This window comes from Lycium ferocissimum, chromosome 10 (genome assembly GCF_029784015.1).
Source record: "Lycium ferocissimum isolate CSIRO_LF1 chromosome 10, AGI_CSIRO_Lferr_CH_V1, whole genome shotgun sequence".
In the NCBI taxonomy this organism is placed as follows: Eukaryota; Viridiplantae; Streptophyta; class Magnoliopsida; order Solanales; family Solanaceae; genus Lycium; species Lycium ferocissimum.
In genome coordinates, this window is record NC_081351.1 from 26,731,481 (window position 1) to 26,749,902 (window position 18,422).

The 18,422-nt window shown below is 34.7% G+C and overlaps 3 protein-coding genes across 4 annotated transcripts; 2 read left to right on the plus strand and 1 right to left on the minus strand.

Moving 5' to 3' along the window:
* Window positions 1-2,125: 2,125 nt before the first annotated feature.
* LOC132033079 (uncharacterized) lies at window positions 2,126-4,617 on the plus strand. 2 transcript variants are annotated; one of them, XR_009408659.1, is made up of 3 exons: window positions 2,126-3,423; window positions 3,748-4,380; window positions 4,419-4,617. XR_009408659.1 is itself a non-coding variant. In XM_059422942.1 (2 exons), the coding sequence occupies exons 1-2, from the start codon at window positions 2,321-2,323 to the stop codon at window positions 4,322-4,324; spliced, it is 1,680 nt and encodes a 559-aa protein (XP_059278925.1). In that variant the 5' UTR covers window positions 2,126-2,320; the 3' UTR covers window positions 4,325-4,617. The 2 variants fall into 2 exon arrangements, 1 of the variants encoding a protein (XP_059278925.1); XM_059422942.1 differs by having other exon boundaries at window positions 3,748-4,617.
* A 1,723-nt stretch (window positions 4,618-6,340) lies between these two features.
* LOC132033080 (F-box protein SKIP23-like) lies at window positions 6,341-9,397 on the plus strand. The gene is made up of 3 exons (XM_059422943.1): window positions 6,341-6,988; window positions 7,432-8,058; window positions 9,100-9,397. The coding sequence occupies exons 1-2, from the start codon at window positions 6,418-6,420 to the stop codon at window positions 8,052-8,054; spliced, it is 1,194 nt and encodes a 397-aa protein (XP_059278926.1). The 5' UTR covers window positions 6,341-6,417; the 3' UTR covers window positions 8,055-8,058; window positions 9,100-9,397.
* Window positions 9,398-10,415: 1,018 nt separating this feature from the next.
* On the minus strand, window positions 10,416-12,382 carry LOC132033081 (uncharacterized). The gene is made up of 3 exons (XM_059422944.1): window positions 12,114-12,382; window positions 11,553-11,817; window positions 10,416-10,892 (listed from the first exon to the last, which is right to left on the minus strand). The coding sequence occupies exons 1-3, from the start codon at window positions 12,250-12,252 to the stop codon at window positions 10,670-10,672; spliced, it is 627 nt and encodes a 208-aa protein (XP_059278927.1). The 5' UTR covers window positions 12,253-12,382; the 3' UTR covers window positions 10,416-10,669.
* Between the last annotated feature and the right edge of the window lie 6,040 nt (window positions 12,383-18,422).

An 18,422-nucleotide genomic window follows, 5' to 3' on the forward strand; every position in this document is an offset into this window, starting at 1 on the left:
TTTTAATATATAGAATAAATTTTCTTAAGTAAGTCGAATAGTTAATAGTGTTGCATTGTCTTGTGGCATTGATGCAATGGACTTGTATAGTTTCAGATTTCAGACAAACTACATCATATTTGTTACTCTTTAATTTTATTAGCACTTATAGCCTATTTGGCCAAGCTTATTTTCCCCCCAAAAGTACTTATTTTTTCAATAAGTGCTTATTTGAAAAAAAAGTGAGGTGTTTGGTAATTTCTAAAAAAAATAAGTCTTTCAAGAAGAGTAAACAGCTTTTTAGAAGCTAAAGAAATAGCTTTTCTTGCAAGACTTTTTTTTTGAAAAGTACATTTTAAGAAAAATACACATAGAAACACTTTTTAAAAGCTTGGTCAAACACTAATTGCTGCTCAAAAGTGTTTTTAAAATTAATTAGTCAAATACAAACTGCTTTTCCTCAAAAGTATTTTTTAAAAAAGTACTTTTAACAAAAATACTTTTTAAAATAAGCAAATTTTAGAAGCTTGGTCAAACAGGCTATTAGCCCCTTTCTGTTGTTACTCGTTATCTTTGGCGTTTCTATTGGATGAGAGTCTTGGTTTTTGTTTGACTTTTGAAGAATGGTAACATACATTCTATATTGAAGAACTTTGCTTGATAAATGACCATAGGATCAATTCGGTCGAAAATAAGTCTTGTATTAGTCAAGTCAATTAGGTCAAAATAATGCCAAGAAACAAAGAATGCATAAAAGGTTAATTTGAGAGATGCTAAGTAATCTTGTCAAATAGAGTGGCAATTACTAATCCATCCTTAATTAGAGGTTTCAGATTCAAATCTCCTGTATGAAATTGCTTTTCATAGGGAGCGATTTACCACCCAAAGTGAGCTAGACTTTCCGGCGCAAATCCTAGTTAGCCCCAAAGCAGATAGAAAGCCAATAAAAGAATTGTATGATTAATGCTAATTAATTTTTGAACGGATATATTAAAACTAAAAAATATACTATTTTTTTTAAAAGTTGGAGCAAGTACATAATTAGAGGGAGATAAAATAACTAATTGATTGAAAAACAATAAGGAGGTCACTAAAATTCAAACTCATGATACTACTTGATCAAACAGTGACTTCTTTGACTCTAGAAAGAGAAATTCCTTTGGGAAAATCCAAAATTATTTTGAAATAACGTTTATTTATACAATATACGGAAGCTTTTTAGATGAATTTCAAGTTTGAAAAAAGTGGTTTTAATCAGTTTCTTAAGTGATATTTTTCCATTTACAAAACTTTTATGTGTTTTTCAAGTTAAATATTTGTCCAAACATTACTTAAATGTTCAAATACAGTCAAACCTCTTTATAATTGTCATTCGATATAAAACTATTTCACTATAATTATATGATTTTCTTCGGAACCGATTTTTCATGTTATATTTTACTTCTCTATAACAACATTTTACCTATAACAGCAGAAATATATTCATTATAGCAGCACATTCTGTAAAATTACCTCTCTATAACAGTCATACACAAATATTGTGCATTTTTATTTTTTAAGAAATATATTATGAATAAAAATAAAATATTAAAATATTTATGGTAATCATCATTAATGTCATGAACATAGTAGGAGAGTAACTGCTAAACCCTTAGATAGCCTTCAAGGGAAAGTTATTGAACTCTTTTTTGCGGAATGTTTGGACAAAAAATTTCATCAATTCAAGCGTTATATTATCACTAAGAGGCTAAAATTTACGAAACAACCTACAATTGCGACTTGAAATAAATAAATTCTCAATTAATTTTAAATGCATATGTTCCTTAGATTTTTATTCTTTGTCAGTATGGTACACTAGTTATGTATTTCTTATTTTTTTCAAATTTTATTTAATGAGATATCAAAATCACTTGAGATTTTAAAATTAACAAGTATATTTTTTTCATTTATAACATAAAAAACTACAAAAAATAATTATTTGCGTACTTTTATTTATAATATCTAAACGAGATCAAAACATCAAATGTCAATATATATACATAACCATAATATTTTCAGATAAACGGCGCCATTATAGAGAGGTTTTATTGTACTCTTTTTCAAATATCATATATTTTTTTTAAATGTCCAAACGCCTATTAAATGAGGCATCACCCCTTTCCTTTTTTTTTTTTTTTTTTTTTTTGGGTTTCCAAAATCCTCCAAGGTACTATGGCTCATTCACTTGGTACAATTAGAAACAGCACAGCATTTCCGCATCCCAGTTGATCCTAGGGTTTTATCAGGGTTTGATAAAAATCGCAATTTTCAATCAACAATTTCCTTTCATTAACATCGAACAATGGAGAAAGAAACCGTCCCTTTATCAACAACTACCTTAGAACCACAACCCAAAAAACAAAAAATGTCCACAACCACAACCTCCGACGACGACGAAGAAACCAAGGGTCCCACACCGGCACGAAAACCGAGGTACAAGCGGCGCAAAATAGCAATATTCTTCGCATACTGCGGCGTAGGTTATCAAGGTATGCAAAAAAACCCAGGTGCTAAAACAATCGAAGGTGATTTAGAAGAAGCATTATATCAAGCAGGTGGTGTGCCTGATCATGACAAGTGTCAACCTAGAAGATACGATTGGGCTCGTAGTGCTCGTACTGATAAAGGTGTTAGTGCTGTGGGTCAAGTTGTTTCGGGTCGGTTTTATGTTGACCCGCCTGGTTTTATTGATAGGCTTAACTCAGTTCTTAATCCCCAAATCAGGATTTTCGGGTTTAAACGGGTTACTAATGCGTTTAATGCTAAGAAGTTTTGTGATAAACGTAGGTATGTTTATATGATTCCTGTTTTTGCTCTTGACCCGTTTAAACATCGTGATAGAGAGAGTGTTTTAGCTAGTTTAGGATCGGGTAACGAGCTTGTTAAGTGTGGGGATTGTTCAGAAAGGGGTAGAAAAGTATCGGGAGTAATGGGTAGACGCGTTTACGATCCAATAACTAAGTCAGTAATTGTTGTTGATGCACCACAAGTGAGTGATGTTAATGTAAATGATATGGTAATTGAAAATGGGGCTTCTTTAAGTGAGAACGTTGAGGAAAAGAACGATGAAAATGTGAAAATAGTGGAAGAACCGATGGAAGAGAGTGTGTTTTGCTATGGGGAGAAAGAAAAAGAGAGATTTAATAGGATTTTGAAGTACTATGAAGGGACTCATAATTTTCATAATTTTACGACGAGGACTAAAGCTGAGGACCCTGCTGCTAAGAGATATATCATTTCGTTTACTGCAAATACTGTAGTTAATGTTGATGGTATGGACTTTGTGAAGTGTGAGGTGATTGGTCAGAGCTTCATGCTTCATCAAATCCGTAAAATGATTGGTCTTGCTGTAGCGATCATGAGAAATGTTGCTCCTGAATCCTTAATTGTAACTGCCTTCCGAAGGTATGTGTTACTCTTTGTTAGATATTACTCCTTCCGTTTCAATTTGTTTGTCTTAGTTTGACTTAACACGGAGTTTAAGAAAATAAAGAAGACTTTTGAATCTTGTGGTCAATATGTTATGTATAATGTACCAAAATACCCTTTGAATCTTGTAATATGCCATGTGGATGTTGGGTGTAAAGAGTTGCTAAATATAGAAAGGGACATTTTTTCTAAAACAAACTAAAAAGCAAAGTAAGACAAACAAATTGAAGCTAAGTGAGTACGTTTTTAAGTTTTGAGTAGGTAACCGTGGTTTAATCTGATACAATTTGATAAAATCAGGGATGTCAACATCAATGTTCCCATGGCGCCTGAGGTTGGATTGTATTTGGACGAGTGCTTTTTCACCTCATATAACAGTAAGTGGAAGGACACTCATGAAGAAGTGTCTCTGAAAGATTATTATGAGGTGGCGGAAGAATTTAAAATGAAGTATATCTATAGTCATATTGCATCGACGGAGCAGAAGGAAGGGACAATGGCTTTGTTTCTGCATTCCCTGAACTATCGTAATTACCCTGATTTGTGCGGGGATAATGTTAATTCTGCGGGTGCTGGGGATGGTGATGGTTCAAAAGTTGTTGAGGCTGCTTTAGGTGCTGTCAACAATGGTGAGAAGACCGATAATGTTAGTTCTGCTGGTGATGGTTCAGAAGTTGTTGAAACTGCTGTTGAGGCTGGTTTAGGTGCAGTCAACAATGGTGAGAGCTCCGATAATGTTAATTCTGCTGGTGCTGGTGACGGTTCAGAAGTCATTGAGACTGTTATTGAGGCTGGTTTAGATGTTGTCAACAATGGTGGGAGCACCGACGCGACAACTGTCGAGGCAGGGGGTGATGCTGATTTAGTCAACTCATAGGCTATGCTCTATCAAACGACATCTCTTGGCACTAATATCATTTAAACTTTTTCCCTGTGTTCTATCATTTATTATGGTGTTCCATTCTTTCAAGGGAACTCCATGTAGCAAAGCCAGAGAAAGATCTTGATCCTATTTCTAGGACATGTCAAATTCAGTCTTGAAACTTTGTTAATTTGTTGAAGTGCTTTAAATGTAATGTTGAAATGGAGCAGATGCTTTAGTTTTTGTTGAAGTGGACAAACTGTAATTTGATAAATTACATGCTTTTATTTAACATTGACAATTTGACATGGCATGTTGTTATTGTAATTTGACATGGCAAGCTGGACCTTTGAAGTAGCTATTTCCAATGGCTGTTTAAACTATCAATTTGGTTAAGATAAAACTTTATTCTCTTTCCATGTTTAATTCTTACCAGTTTAGTGTTATTGGAGGCTTTGACCTACTCTCTGTGCTGTATCAGCTAGTATTTAAAGACTAAAAGTCTTACTGGTTATCGAAATTTATTGAAGCCTCAAAGATGGTCAGGAATAAAGGTTCTTTGGCTGCCAACTCGAAGGGACTCTAGTGCTAAACTCTTGTCTGTGTCACACAACGAGAGCTTAGATTTGTGGTTGATGACATACACTTGATTTGGTCTTGGCAAAATGCTGCTCTTATAGTTTATATGATAATATCCGGGTTTCTACTTTCAAGTCAACATTTTGTAAGCTACCGATTCTAGAAATATAGGATGAATTGTCTGGCCATTTTCAGTCTCTAGTGCATATAGCAACTTTAGCTCAAAAGGAATTAAAACTAATGGTCAATCAAATTATGTGTAACATTCTATAAGCGGAAACCGCATGAACTTTGGAGCAAATCTTTTTAAAATGTTTACATAGCCAGGATTTGATATTACTCTCTGTTAATTTTTTTTCCAATTGACCAATATAGTTTGAACACTTATTGGAAATTAGGTTAATTTTTCTTTAGCCAATCGCTTGTTTGACTAGTGATTAGATTGTGTAGTGCAACTTTTTTATAATGAATAAAATAAACTCTTTTCGCTTACCAAATGAAAAAACTTGCTAGTATGTATATCATTTCTCTCCTTTTCATTATTATAAAATACTATAGATAATACTAATCGTCTAATTAAGTTGACACGGACTGCCGGCATTTTCGTGACCAGAATTAATCTTTTAAATCAAAATTGGCTTACTTTCAAGTATTTTCCCCCCAAAACTTACAATCAAGTCTTCTTTCTATTTCTTTATACTGTAATACATTAATTTAGAGTACACTACAAATTCTAAATTGATAGTACTAAATTTTATTAATTTGCAAGTTCACAGTAATTTTTTTCATACTATACGTACAAGGTCGATTTATTCTTAGTATTAATGAAAAAGGTCGCTAGATATGTTGTGAATGGTATAAATTTGTTTAACCCGTTTGGCCATGAGGATTTTTCATTTTTTTCCAAAAAAAATTTCACTTTATTTCATAATCAGTGTTTGGCCATGAAAATTCCAAACAACTTGAAATTATATTTGAAATTTGGAAAACACATAAAACTCGGGACCCATTTGGCCATGAGAATTATTCACTTTTTTCCGAAAAACTATTTCACTTTATTTGAAAATCAATGTTCAGCCATGAAAATTCTAAATTTGGAATTTGAAAAACAACTAAAATCTTATTTTTACTTTTTTCACTTTCAACACATTCAAACAACCAAATATTTTTTTGCAAAAACTATAACCAAACACAACTCCAACTTCAATTTCCAAATAAAGTGAAAACTATTTGGTTTCTATGGCCAAACGCCTACTCAGTTTTCACTTTTTTCACCCGCATTCAAACAATCAAATATTTTTTTACAAAAATTATAACAAAAAACAACTCGAACTTCAACACCAACTTCAAAATCTCAAATAAAGTAAAAAATCTTTAATTTTCATGGCCAAACCCCTACCAAGAAAAATCTTTTTTCCTTTTTTCTTGGTACAGTCTATAAGTATAGGATAAGAAATTTGTGCGGTAGCGGGAAAGAGTCATCAATAATAATATCCTGCATTTTGTATTTCAACATATCTTCCAAAACCATGTCGGTTGACCATGATTGGTCGGAACTTCCACCAGAACTCCTCTACACAATCGTAAACAACCTAACCAACCTTAACGACTACCTCCATTTCCGTGCAGTTTGTTCCACGTGGCGATCCTCAACACCAACAACTCCCAAAAACTTACCAATTCAACTCCCATGGTTGATGCTCCCAAAAAACCGGTCCAACTTACACGGTACCGGTTTTTTCAATCTCGTAAACAACAAGCTTCACTTCCTCAGTCTTCCAGAAGCTTCTAATCATCGTCGTCGTCGTTGCGGTTCTTCTAACGGATGGCTAATTATCGTTGACGAATCGCCGTTAATTTTCATGATTAATCCCATCACGAAAGTAACTGTTAATTTACCTCCGGTTACTGAATTTCCTAATGTGGTGAATTTCGATTTTTACAGCGTAGGGAGGGAATTTACCGTGAGATCACTTGGTGGCGAGGTTTATACACGGAGTTTGAAAGAAATGAGGGATTCGTTTATTAGAAAGGTTGTGATTTCGAATAGTCCTTCACGTGATCCGAATTTTATTGCGATGGTGATCCTTAATGAAACAGGTGAAGGAAAATATGTTATTCCTAAAATCATAAATCTCCGAATGCTCTCTACAATATATCTGCTTACGAAAATAGCTAGCAACATCTATATTATGATAGTATGAAGGGAAAATCAGGCTCTATGTCTATTTTTGAAAATATTTACGCCACGTAGCCAGTACACCTTTTATATACTATTATATAAAAGTATATAAAAGCTATATATTTTGAAAATTTGAACTCAGAAATATCGTAACGTTGTCTACAGGCTCCAGAATATCTCTGGTTACGAGAATAGCTAGCAGTACACCTATTTATAATAGCATAAAACCTATTTTGATTATAAACTGCAAAGCTATTCCTATATAAATTTGACTATAAATTCTAATTAGACATGAATTAAAATATCTAATCCTAACCAATTTTGGTTTCTTACAACTTTGAATTATTTTTTCCAACAACAGGTGAGCTTGCTTACTGCAAAAACGGGGAAAATTCATGGAGATTTATTGATGATGCACGGTTTTATGCTGAGGATGTTATCTATTTTGATGGATTGTTTTATGCTGTTCATAAATCTGGAGAAATTGCTGTTTGTGATCTTAGTGGCGGTTCGCCTAGTGTTTCGTTTATTGAAACCCCTAGGCAAATTGGCGGTGATATGCAGTATTTGGTTAAAACAAATGATGAACTTTTACTTGTGACTAGATTTTTGGAGCTTGATATTGATGCCGCGTATCATCAGCTTGATGTTGTGTATAAGACAGTTGAATTTCGTGTATTTAGATTGGATTTAGATGGACCAAAGTGGGAGATAATGAACAGTTTGGGTGATAATATGTTGTTTTTAGGAGAAAATTCTTCATTGGCATTGTTGGCTTCTGATTTTCCTGGGTGTGAAGGAAATAGGATTTATTTCACTGATGATTATTGTGAGGCTAATTATGATGGTGTCAATGGGAATCATGACTTAGGGTATTACAATTTAGAGGATGGTAGTATTGAAGCATTGTCCTGCTATCCTCGCAATTCACATTCTATGCTTCGTTGGCCTCCTCCAATTTGGTTCACTCCAAATCCCTGTTGATAATGTAAGTCTGCCTCTCTTTTCTATATACTCGTGTAAAATTGAGCTTAGTTCTTTTTTTTTTCCCCTGTGAAATCTGAGTGATGATAGGTATATAAGTTTATTGTTTCACATTGCAATGACTGCATTTCTAGTCTGGTCGCTGTTGTAATGTATGGGCCAGCACCATAGAGAAAGTTAACAGTCAACTTGAATTTCCCCAAAATCTAGTCTGATGCTAAGATAATTGAAGTTATAGATGAAGCACGACTCAACCACTTTTTAGGTAATAGAGATTGCGTGCTGCTGACTCTTAAACTTATTTGAGATATTTGTACCTGCACTACGACTGAAGTTCGATCCTCAAGTGCCAACAATAATACTGCAGTTAGGAGAGACTTTAGGGACAAGATGTTGATGAGAATTAATTATTTCCCTATGAGACGCCACCTTCTAACTATTTGAGGCAAATAAATTGCTTCCTTTGGCCTAGAATATAAGCTTGTTTTGATGTTGTGGATATGCTACATATAGGGAGTCTTCCGTTAAGATGAAGTAATACCAGATGCATTAGTCCTATCCGAAAAAATATAAGCTTTGGTACATAATGCATAAAAAACTGAGCAATTGCCATCTTATTCAGTAGTAATTGTGGGTCCTGTATTCAGTCATCTATCTGAATGAAGTTAATCAATTGGCTGAGAGATATTGAGTTACTCCAACTTCTTGGGAAAGCGTTAGCTGATGTTTACGATGTCTTTTGTTCTTTGAATAGGCAATTCATGTGATTTGCTAAAGTTTTTCCCACCAATTACCGGCTAACTTAAATGGGAAATTATGGTGTCTAGCTCTACCATGACCATGTCATTTTGAGATTTGCATAAATCCATATGTTTCTTGAATTATTTGTTGTGAGAAAGGTTCTTTTACGGTTTGGAAGGGGAAAAGTTGATTTAAGCAAATACGCAAAAGATAAAACTTTTAATAGACCTGTTCATCCATTCTCCATTTGATCTCTCCTTACAGTGTACACTACCTTTTGAATCGTTATGTTGTCTTGTTGCAGTGAATTTGGTGAAGTCCTCCATTGAGGTTGTTTGTGAATATGTTTCTCCGGCCAGAGTTCAAGTCGATGGATGGAATTACTTTGTATACGAGTTGCAAATAATCAAATAGTGGTGTGCTGTAAGTAAACCTGTACCTATATTTTCTTGATGCAGTCTGTGTGACCGCAGAATTCCCAGTAATCAAATATTCGTGTGCTGTAAATAAACCTGTACCAACATATTAATTTATGCCTGCAAAATTCCCACTAATCAAATATTCGTGTGTTGTAAATAAACTTGTACCGACATATTTATTTATGCCTGCAATATTCCCATGTAATTGTGATCTTTCTGCATCTGCTTTATGTTTCTGTAAATACCTTTACTCTTATTGAGAACAACTAATTAGCTGAAACGAAATATTAGCTAAAATTCAAGGTCTGGAGGTCTACTCTTGTAGTACCAGCTAGATGCGCAAAGTAGCCAGAAAGCTTAGCCTGTATTGGTGACTTATTTTACCTAAGCTTGCGAAATGCTTGGAATTTGGAAAATTAGAAACGATTGTATGGGAGACTTGTAGATTAAAAAATGTTCCTGCATCATAGTTATCGAAAAGATTATTTATCTGCTAGTTATAGGAAAACCAAATATCCTAGGGACCATGGAAAAGTCACCGACTGTTTAGCACTCCATTTGCATTTTAAGACAGTTGTTGGAGAGAACAGATGGAATTGGAGACCACCTAGAACTTGGCCGTGTTTATTTGGGAGCGGATTCCTCTAAGATGCCAAATGGTCTTAACCATATGGAATCACCAAAAACATTATAGAACTTGCGTGTTTCCAGTTGAAGAATCTTTTTGAGATCTTGCAATTGAACCTATTGCACTTTGGTTCAGAATTCAACATTTGTTGAAATTTTAGATTTTTTTTTACATAGATATATATACTCTATGTCAAAAATGGTCTTTTTGGTTGAACCCGTAGCAGACATCCGCCTCTGACTGCCTCGCCCTCCAACTCTATTCTTATGTCTCATGGCATCCAAGCAATCTTAAAGTGATGACTTTTCGCGATAGCTCTGTAGGCTAACTAGCTAAGCCTCCAAGATTTACTATATGCTGTAATCACTTCTATTAGTCGATGCATTAAAAGAGCAGATAAGAAGCATTGAGAAGGAATTCTTGATAACTTACCCTGTAATAGGAAAAAATTCCGACTTTATGTGAAGAAATGAGGAATCATCAGTTGCAGTTACTTATCCTAACACCCGTATCTTAAAATCTATTGCTGTTTTTAAAGAAGAAATGAGGAAAGAAGAAATGAGGAAACAAAGCTTTGTCGACAGGAAACTAATCTAGTTCTGTTTTTAGAGAAAACATCTATTACTGCTCATTTGGTCTTTAGTTTACAGTCTAAAAAAATTAAAATCTGGAATGCTACAGATAATCAATAAGCATTTTGCAGGCTTTCTAAAAGTAATATGCTCCATACTTAGAAGATAAAACATAGTAGTAGTAGCCTAAGAGGCCGGCAAACATTATCAGTTCAGCCCATCTAAGACTACCTAAAACAGTTTTCCTTTTTCTAACTAAGCAATACACCTCATTGAGTACACTGACACAGCAGGTTCAACAGTAGAATCAATATAAACCCTTGGATGATCGCCCTCCATTCCATAGTCCATTATTGGACGGTAGTCATCAAGCTCCTCTTCATGATCATACACGAACTCAGGCATTTCTATCTCCTTTCTCTTTACGTGTTCCCACAAGAACTCTAACCTGGTGACGTAATTCAGCTTCCAATACAGCCTGCAATTAAATTTCACCATATTTAATAAGTTTCTTTCTCTTAAAGTCAGCTATATCGAATATATTACGGGTAATACAAAATTACTAATTGGTCCGATTTGTGTAATCTGCTAGTTTCAGGACTATCTGAGTTCTGTGTATATATGGTATTTCATCAAGAATGGGGATTGAGTATTTTAAGTTGGCAGGTGCAAAGATGAAAGACCATTGGGTATATTATAACACTACTTTATGACGCAGGCGACGTTATTATAATTGCTTTAGAAGTTTGCTCAATTATTCAAGTATATCTTTTGAAGATGGTAGCCGTGACTGGTGCCGCAAATTGGCGGATCAAAATATTATATAAATTTAAATTTTCTTATACTTTAAACCAAGCTCTCTTAAATTGATGATTTTTTTGGTCTCCCACTCAGAGTTAAGTATCTATATTGAGGTTCTGATTAATTCGAATTGATATCGTATAGCTCATTAAATAGGAAAATGCTCCCTGCTTTCATTTTTTTTCATTCTCAATATTCGAATCGAGTTCTCTGGTTAAGGGCAGAAAGATCTATCCATTCCAGCATAACCATTGATGGTAAATTTATGATGTATACTTGGTAATGATTGCAAGTAAGAGTGAAATGAATAGTGACTTAATAAGGAAAAGTTAATTACCCTCCGGTGAAGATGAGACGGCCAAAAAGTGCAAGGAAGAGTCGAGACTGCAGGCTTGGATGCAGGAAATAAACAGCACTCAGATGATTCTTCACGTTTTCCGGCATAGCATCACAGATCGATCGGAGAGCAGCTATTCCGGGGAAGTTTTCAGCTTTGTTAACCCCTGTATGCAGGTAGACTATTGAGAATTGTCTCTGCTCTAAACTTGGATATATCTTCTCCTGTAGATACTTGTTCACTGCCTCCACACTTACAACCCTCGCTGATAAATCAACCAATACAATAAAAAATCAGAATTAGGATAAAAAAGATTGATGGATTGCAAACAAAGTAAGGATACTCTTAAATCTTTAATGGTGTGAGCTGTTTTGGTGAAAACCATACAGGTTTGCCCAAAGCAGACAGTATCACACCATGTTAAGAGTATGGTTAGGCTGATATAGAAAAAGTCCTAAACTTTGAAACTGTCAAAATTAATGTGTTGTTCAAGATTACAGCTATCTGATTCAGTGATTCTACTCTAAAGCAAGATTAAGATTGAAGAAAGAATTAACTAACCATGGAAAAGTTGGCCGATGATACGAAGGATGGTGGAGCCACGTTTATCTTTACCTTGAATCTTGAAGATTTGGAGTTTGTGTATGAGTTTTTCTTGTTCTGGCAAGGAGATGGTCATCAAAGAAGTTGGAGAATTCATGGTATTCTTTTTGCAGACCACTGACTTGACTTGAGCAAGAGAGTAGTTGTTTTTGTACTACAGATTCCCGTTTAAAAAGAGAGTGGGACTGGGGCCTATGGGGTATATCGTGGTTTATTAAAGAATACTTTCGTTAGCTGAGAATAGATACCATTCGGGGTTGGTTTGTTTCTTGCAACTTGCAAGTTTATATTGGAACAGGTAGAAATGATAAATATGCAGGTAGAACTGTAGAAAGTGATAATAACGGGTCATAATCTAATCCGTCTAACGTGACTTAGTCTCCCTTCTTTTTTTTTTGTTTGAGAATTTGTATTTTTTAAAAGTGTTAGTTTAAGTTCTTCCAAATTTACATATTTCTCGATCTCCAAACTTTGACTTTTGTACGTTTAGTGTTATTTGATTCGTTTTGACCCAGTAATTTTGAGTTTTAACCTATGTGTTCAAGTTGATAAACAAGTCATAATTCAACCTATTAAACTTGAATAAATTAGACGAATTGCTTTAAAAAAAAAAAAAAAAAAAAGTCGATGATCACTAAAAACTCCATATGCGCGGACTTGGGAAAGGCGGATCACAAGAGTCTATCATGGCAACTCTTTTCCTTCATTTCTGCAACATGAGCTAGATTTAATTGGTAAAAGATGAATTGATTTGCTACCTCTATATGTTAAAGGCAGATTCATCATTTGAATTTTATGAGTTTTGAATTCTACTAACAATGACTTTAAATTCTTATACTGGGTTCAAAATTTAAAATATTTACATATTTAGGTGCCCTTTGGCCATAAATACCAAAAACTTTTTCACTTTTTTTGGAATTTTTGAAGTTGGAGTTGGAGTTGTGTTTGGCCATAGTTTTTGAAATTGTAGTTTTTGGTGAAATGTAGTGTAAAAAAGTGAAAAAGGTGGAAAAAATTTTAAAAACAAGTTTTTCTTGTTTTTAGTATTCCCGAATACAACTCCGGAAAAAAATGAATAATTTTTATGGCCAAACGCTAAAAGTAAAAAAAGTGAAAAAAAAATTCAAAAAAAGTGAATAACTTTTATGGCCAAACGCTCACTTAGTAAATTTTATGATAAAATACAAGAAACTAACGATATTCGGTTGAACTCGTAAGTTGTTTTCTAGCTCCGCCCGTGCTAGAAACAGGGACAAGGAATCAGGGGGGTGGTTGGTCTAATAATTTGAATGAGTGCATGGGGCCTTATCTGTTTTGGGTTAGAGCCAAACCGATTGATGATAAGATAGCTTAAAGGGTATATTCTAAGGCATCTTCTTTTTTCTGGGAGTGATGCAGCTGACTCTCCCTTAAATGGCTTACTATATCTGCCACGTTTCTCTCTAGATTTTGGATGATGTATGAAAAGATCACTTGGGATCTTTCCTTTTAAGTTTAATCTGGAAATCATACAAAGCTGAAAAGATCCTCTGCATCTGTATCCTGTCTTCTCTGCCCATTCCTCCACAGCTTTGTAAGAGAGTTACAAATTAAAGTGAGTATAAATAATTTAACTATAGTTAAATAAGTAAAAATGATATCTAAGTGATATGTATCTTGTATTCAGTGATTTGGTGTAACAGCATATTGTCATGCACATATTCTTCGTTTTAAAGTAACTCACTCACAAGTCGAATTATGATAATAAGCCGAAATATATTAAGGGTACGACACTGGCACTAGGGGCACTCGATTGTGTCCTCTGTGTACTCATCTTAATGAATGTTATTAATAGGTAACGTCAGAATTGACATGTGGAGCCAAGCTCGTGGACCTTGTGCTTGTAAGTAAAAGTTTTGAATTTTTTTGGCACCGGCCAGTCTTTGATACCTAACGACGGTTGGTTGAGATTTTTAAAATTCAAGTAGTGATGCTATCCGTTTTTCTTATAAATATCTTATGTTCAAATATTCAATAAATAGCTTGACTAATCCGAATTTTTTGTCGTGTAACGCCTGTTTCCACCAGAAATTTTCTCTGTTCCGATACTCAAATCCAGTGCCACTGATTAAAAATGGAAAATTTACTTATCATAGCTACTTCTAATACTTATTTATGAATAATAACTATCTTTTATTTTATTTATTATTAGTAACTGTAAATCATTTTTACTTACATATTATAGCTACAATTACTAAGATATGATAAAGACTTGATTTATGGGATGTGTTATGATGTCTTTCATTTTTAAAAGACTCCATCCATAATGTGGCACTATAATTACGCCCAAAAAAATAGGAACAATAAAAAATACATGCATTGATAAAAACGAAATACAATAAGGTTCATTAAAATACAACCTTATTGTATTTTAATGATTCAACTAAAAATATATGTGAATACTTAAGTTAATTTGTGTATTATCTTCATATGTTCATATGTGGTATATTTGAGATACACTTGTATTTATTTGTTTCAGTAAATACAAATGTATATTTTTGTGTTTGTATATGTAATTATCAGGAAAATATATATGTATGTATATGTATTTAAACGATTGCAGTATAAATACATGTGAATACTTGATATGTGTATTGTCTTCATATGTGCATATGTGGTATATTTGAGATACACTTGTATTTATTTACTTCAGTAAATACAAATGTATTTTTCTGCATTTGTATATGTAATTATCAGGAAAATACATATATATGTATATGTATTTAAAGGATTCAAAGATTTTAATACATGTGAAAACTTAAGTGGATAAGTGGTTTATTTGAGTTACGCTATATTTATTTGTTTTCGTCGTATAATTTGATCTAATTATAATTATAAACATTATCATAAATAAATAAATAAATAAATAAATATATATATATATATATATATATATATATATATATATATATATATATATATATATATATATATATATATTGTAATGTATTAATATAATAAACGAGATATTCTCTATGTTACCTTTGCAGGAAAGAGTTATATACGCAAATATTATGGAAGATAAGATCAAGACGTGATTTATTGCCACGACCCAAACCGATGAGTCAGTGATTTGTGGGTCCGACTCTAGCGACCAAACACCCCTATACTCCTATCCGAAATATACCAACATCAAAGGCCTATGAATGGCACAACTAATCTCATAAAAAGGAAACATCGAACTCCGTACAATCTACATACATATATATACAATCATACGAAAGAACAAAGTTAAAGCCAACCGGGTCGCTACATATACTATACACAAAAGAATAAGCCGACAAGGCTACATCGTTCGACTAATACATACAACCGTCTACGCATTCTCCGGAATAAAGTCAGAGAAAGGACGGACAGGGCCCCCGTCATACCCACGTGCATACACATCCAAAAAGGACATACCAAAACCGACCGTAGCTCCGGATTGAATGGAGCGTACGACCATCGCTAAATCTAGAGGTCCCACGGAAATGGACCACTTGTCCGTTCTCGTACTCGCGGGTATGAACGCGCGGCCCCCTGAGAACGGGGAGTCAAGGTACGGATAATGTACATCTAGCATGTAAAGCATAAAAGCAACATCATATATACATACACATGGGAATCATGAATAAGATCTGAACTCATAAGCTGAAATGACTGACTGCATGTACTTGCGGAACTAGTATCTGCATGAATCGTATATCTAACAATGCCTCGCGCGATAATACGCATACTCATGCCTATCGAAGGTCATGCATCTATATATAGGTGCATATATAACTCCTGATATATGCGCGTATATAACGCCTGTTTCTTTTCTCATATCATATAAGCCTCTCTGCTGTCACACCCCAATCTTGATCAGGGTGTGATGGGCACCCGACCCCGTTTATGAAGCCGAGCGAACCCTCTGACTCGTATTCCATGCGTAAATTTTTTTTTGAAACCCTAAGTCAAGTATTCATAATGAAATGACTGAAACACTCTTTTGGTGCTTTAAAATAATATAAAATATTTAGCCGTACAAAACTGGTATCATGGTACAAATCGTTTCCCAAAACCCATGACTCGTCCGCAAAGTCTCTAACTCGACTCGACCACCATAGCATAGCTCACGACTCGGTGACACCTGCAGCAAGTGGAGTTCGCCAACTTTGCCGGAACGTCTTCTATCCGTTTTTATCCGTCTGGGGAGTACCGCGTGGTACGAAGCGCGACCCCGAAGAAGAGGGGTCGGTACGAACAATGTACCGAGTATGTAAGGCATAGCAACATAGTAAAAGATATAAGCATGAATAATAACAAGGTTCCATGTCGTGAGGTAAAGGGATAACCTGTACATAGGGACGGTGTCTGCATAGAAACATAGATCATATCGTAGGATAACCGAGTAACCTGTGCATATAAGGACCCCATAGGGCGGATGCCATGCATGCTTGTTTTCTTATTTTTTGAAAAAGAACATTTTTTCTTAGACATAGAAAATAGAGTTTATGTCATATCATAGTATCATAGCATAGCATAGGATATCATAGTATCATGGCATAGCGTAGTATATCATAGTATCATGGCGCGCGTAGTATATCATAGTATCATAGCATAGCATAGTATATCATAGTACCGAATATATCGGCTCGCCCACATAGTATAATTCTCCGCGTCCGGCATCCCGCGTCCGGATGATATCAAGTCAAGTACGGATACATGCACCGTGAGTATAACCCGCCGCCTATAGCGTCCGCCTCTTTTTCCCGCTTTTCCCCAAATACAGTTTTATACATATAAATATATATATATCATAGCATGCAGGGGAGCCCAAGAGAAATCATGTGCTTATCGGAGTGACGTAAGGTCGGAACCCTCCGATCACTTTATGGAGTAATCATGGTCGCTTTGTCTCACCTTGAAGGGACGATAATCATAAGGCGAGACTATCAACATAGAACAGGTCGTAGCATATCGGGTTATAGACATAGCATATCTGACATCATCGTTGTCATCATAGAATCATAGACATTATGGGATCATAGACATCGTAGAATCATAGTCGTCGTAGGATCATAGGCATCATAGATTCATAGTCATCATGGGATTATAGTCGTTGTTTAAGTCGTGAAAATTGTCAATATTGTAAAACTTAGTTTTTAAAGAAAAATGTATATTTTTGGAAAACACTCGTAAACTTTTAGTAAAGAAAATCATACTTAGTTTTTAAAGAAAAATATAGAATTTGGAAAACACTTGTAAATTTTTAGTAAAGAAAATCATACCTTGGGTCGAGGGTTTAGTTAAATCAACTTAATTTGATAGTAGAAACGATAACCAAAAACTTTTATTAGCTATAGCATGGAAATAGGCTTAACGAGCTAATAGGGAGGGGTTCGTAAATAGTGAGCCCGCTCGCCGAATGAGACGGCGTGAGACAATTTACATATAATACGTTTCATAATGTTGCTTATGGGGGTCTTAGGGTAATCGGTCTTATTCTTGCAAGTTCTAGGGTGTTTCGATCTTTCCTTCACTATTCAAGCACTTTTGGTTCAATGTCACCGAATGAATAGTAACTATTTTTCAATCTCGGATTTCTAGAGTTAGGGAAGTCCCGAGGCGCGAAATCAAACCTATACGTCTAAGACATGCCATAGAAAGAAAGTGAAGCCTTACATACCTCTTTCCGCTCCTTTTGCTACTCCAAATCCACGTCGCAAATCCGCCAAAATCTACAATTTGGTCATGTTTACCAAATCTTGGTTAGTGCATTTGAAGGTGGATTCTTAAACACCATTTGGCTACCGAAATTTCGGCAAGACTTCCCCGTACATACACCATGCCACCAAGTTAAACTTGGCCGATTTTTAATCAACAACATCCCGGAATGCAACCCGGCCAAACTAACAACACCACACTAACAACATTACTTTCCATGCATGCAAGAACATTATGTTCAATATACATAAGCTTCTAACAAATCTCCAACTACTACAATTTCACTAAGATCGTTAAGCATTCATTAACAACATAAAATCCACAACAATCAAAATGCTACATAATTTCGATTTGTCATATCTCCCAACATCTTCCCTATTTTCGCCACACAACAACATGTATATTTTCATAACTTTTCATCCGTTTCTATGCATTACAACAACCAACATGCTTCAACGAATTAGTTTATCATCCTTACATGCAACAACTCATACGCACACGCCAACACCAAGCATTCACGGCCACATGCAACACTACATG